Raw genomic sequence first — 3916 nt, forward strand, 5'->3', positions numbered from 1 at the left:
AAAACGGCAAATAAAAAATGCAAAATAAATAAACGCAGCGAACTGCCGAACAATTGAAAACTTTCCCACAATGGAGCGCTGGGACTTAAGTGCTTACTGAAGGAGCTGCAAAACGGAAAGATCCTTAAAGCGAGCTCAAGGATGTGGGATGGGGTGGCCGGGTGGCTGGGATTACAGGCAAATTGCGAAACGTCTTTGCATGTCTTAAGCAAAGCACACAGACACTCTGGCCAACTAATTTTATTGCTCAACACATTCGTGCCTTGTTTATTGCCTGGCTACTACAACTAGACCCCACCTTTCTTTTACTAGAACTCGAAGCTCCTTTCGCCTTTCTCCTGGATTGGTGAGCAAAATTTTTAACAAGAAAATTGTTCAAGTGTCTCGTCTTGAGAGTCCCAATGAAGCCATTGACTGGTGGTTAAATTTTAAAGCGAGCTTGTTACTTTAAAATCGAAAGGCCTTAAGGTTTGTTGGAAAAAAAAATGGTTAGCAATATGTAGATTTCTAAGGGTTTATTAAACACATAAAAGAAAATTCCTTAAATAATTAATTTTCCCTGGGTAAAGTTGACAGCAATTCTTTATTTAATACTGGTCAGGTAATTTTTCTAGTTCTAGTAATAGAAAAACAAGGTAGGCCTTTGTCTACAGCTGACTGACTTGTCATAGCCTGTAAAATCAAAGGTAATTTGTGATTAAATCGGTAGTCAGGTGGATTCAGCCAACATGCCTCGTAGTTTCAGCCGTTTTCTATCAAATCGCTATAATAATGAGCGGGAAAACCTCAACGAACGCTATCAGGGTGAGTTTAAAGTTCGCAAAACATTAGTTATAATAATTAATAATTACCGCCCTTTAGCTGTACTTCCTGAAACATCCAACATTTCCCAGAACCGGAAGCCACGAACTAATTTTACCCAAAGGTCGAGGGCTCTAAACAAATCGGAAATAAACATCAACAAAAGGTTCACCTTTCATTATGGAAAAGTGCATCCCAGCAGTGATTGGCGCCATGGCGATGATATACCCATTGTAGTCCGAAGAGAAATGGAGGAACGACAAGGTGAGCAGCTAATGGAGCTTCAACCGATCTCGGAGGATCACGTGTTTAGTCACACCATCTGGAGGGTGCAAATGCCGGAACAAAGTCTTACATTGAAACCCAAAATCGAAGGTAATCCGAAAGATGGAATCATCACGGCGGTGGCCAAACCCAGAGGCCGACGTGGTAGGAAACCTAAAAATAATTTAACAGCTCAGGCGACATTGAATCAGAAAACATTAGTGGAGCAAGTTATAAAGCCACAAGAGGTGGAGGCAATGGAACCTCCAACTCCTGTCAAGAAACCAATCGAAAGACGTCAAATGAAGCAGAAGGGTGAGCAATTCACGTGCAGCACCTGCTCCAGGACCTTTAATCACTCCTGGCTGCTGGTTGCCCATATGAGGGTCCACACAGGAGAGAGACCCTTTGTGTGTCCCGAGCAAGCATGCCAAAGGTCCTTCTCCGATCGGTGAGTTTTTCCATGTCAGGGTTAGATATGTCATACAGTAGATATCTTTTAAATTTGAAATTAAAGGAAATACCATTCAAAACTAGTTAAAAATATATATATTTTGAAATCTAATTTATAATTTACATAAGAAAGGTTGTTCTATTCTTTTGAAATCCAAAAAGATTTTAACCCTGTATACATATTTATCAAGTATACGCCTAGTGAAACCAAATACTCTGAGAAATAAGGAATAAAAACTTGGTTAGTTCAATCGATATCAATATAAAAGTATAACTGATAGATATGTAACCCTAGACATATAATAAATATTCTTCGAACCAGACAACTATATAAAAGGTCTTCCATAGAAAAAAAGCGGGTGAAATATAATATAAAATCAGAATGCTTTGGGAACTTTAACTACATGTATACTCTTTTAACATATATACCAATTTTTGTTTATAAATGTTTTTAAAAATAAAGAAGCAGAAAACGCACATTTAGAAAAGATATTTGGAATTAATAAATTTACAATATGAAAATATCTCTTCTTAAATTAAACTTAAAGCTTAATGAGAAATCTAGCTAAATTTATGAATTGTTAGAAATAAACGTAAAGTAAATAAGGAACTACATTCAACTTTAAAAAAAATTATAGGCTTAAAAAGGAATAAATTCCGTCAAAAAACAAAATGCTACCTATATTTTTTTTAAAGACAATTGAATATTCTACAAACAATATGATTAATGACCTTCAATTGTTTAAATAATAACAAAAGAAAGCTACCAAAAATGTTTCAAAATAAGAGGAATACTATTAATTTACATGTATTGATTATGGAATATAATTTATTTGAACTTATGTACACATGTTCATTCATTAACAATACAACATTTTTACAGCTCCAATCTTCGAACCCATCAGCGTTCAATGAGCCACCATAATTGGGAGCATCAATGTGGACAATGTGGCAAGTTTTTTAATCAGATTTTTTACCTAAATCGGCATACATTAGATTCCTGTCGCAAATATCTGATGAGTGCCATGCACAGAAGGTCCTAAAGTCCAATTATGTATAGGTTTAAGTACATTTCTATATCCATTATACACTCATTTTTGTATTTATTAAATCTATTTTATTATGAAACCTATATTTTTGCATTTTAAGATATTTATAAATTAAATAGGTTCCCGATTAAAAGCCCTATAAGCCACGATGACTCTCAGTTAAGGCCCTAAATGTGGCGATTAAGCGTCAAGCCTCAAGGATCAAAATGGTAATGGGAGCAGCAACAGCACATGCCACTCATGTGTCTGGCGAGAAATGTTCCTGCTGCAAGCAGGACTTCGATTCCCAAATGAGGCCGATTCCTTCTCAAAACTAAAATCAATGATAGAACTCTTAATTACCTGGATAAGATTAAAGATACATAGAATTAAATAGAACAAAATTTTGAAGATTAAAAGTAAGTATACAAACGTTAAGGTATTTTAGTAAAGCTTTGCTGCTTTGTAATTTTAATATAACAATATTATTTATATTGCTATTCATTTATTTAATTTTCCTCCTTCAAGTCTAAATAGGTTAAGCTAGTAATAGTTGTTTGTAATATCAAGATACTAAAAGATCTATTAGGATACGGAAAACATCAAGTCTAAAAGCACCAACCTAACACATTCGGCTGGCTAGCAGCCATTTTCCGTTGGTCGCATTTTCCACTTAACATTTCAAAGCAAAACGCCTCCGCCGCCTCAGAACGTCAGTTGGCCCAAACGTATTGGCAAAGTTTCAAGTATCGCCTCGGTCCAGACCAAGTGCACACACCCTCGAAAACACACGCACACCCACCTAACACACACACCCAATGCAATTGCGTTCAATGCAACTAAATTGGCTCATTAGCAAACAAAGTGCGGCAAGGAGATTGGGGGGCGGGGTTGGGGTTTCCAGCAGGAAAACCGTTTCTTTGGGCAGCCAAAACGATTTCCCGAGGAGTGTCTACGCGCCGCCTCGTCAATTTGGCCCAATCCTCAAAAGTTCCAAGTGCAAAAGTGATTCAGCGACTAAATCAAACAATGCAATCCTCGATGTGAGAGCACTGGCAATAATTTTGATAAGGAAACACAAGAACCGCACGAAAGAAATATTAAGAAATTAAAGATATTGGTCTAAAAACCACAACATTAAATTGTTTAATGAATCCTAGTTCAGGGAAAAAAATACCAAGTAATTACTAACATTGTTTATTGGAGCTTGACTATTCTAAAAAAGGTTTAGTTTTAAATGAGAGGTAGAGACATATTATATATATTTTTTATTTTTTACCTCTTGGGAATGGAATGTATTTGAATTTTTTGGAAAAATGTTTTTTCAGCCTTTATTTACGTGACATTAAAACATTTCTAACTTTTATTAA

The 3916-nt window shown here is 35.8% G+C and overlaps 1 protein-coding gene across 1 annotated transcript; it reads left to right on the forward strand.

Annotated features, from left to right (window-relative positions):
* The first annotated feature begins 428 nt into the window (after positions 1-428).
* Positions 429-2561, forward strand: LOC110187996 (uncharacterized). The gene is made up of 3 exons (XM_020957519.2): positions 429-804; positions 862-1516; positions 2402-2561. Exons 1-3 carry the CDS (start codon positions 729-731, stop codon positions 2559-2561), a joined length of 891 nt encoding a protein of 296 aa, XP_020813178.2. The 5' UTR covers positions 429-728.
* The last annotated feature ends 1355 nt before the right edge of the window (positions 2562-3916 follow it).

This window comes from Drosophila serrata, unplaced genomic scaffold (genome assembly GCF_035046125.1).
Source record: "Drosophila serrata isolate PLE 108 unplaced genomic scaffold, ASM3504612v1 contig_119, whole genome shotgun sequence".
Taxonomy (NCBI): domain Eukaryota; kingdom Metazoa; phylum Arthropoda; class Insecta; order Diptera; family Drosophilidae; genus Drosophila; species Drosophila serrata.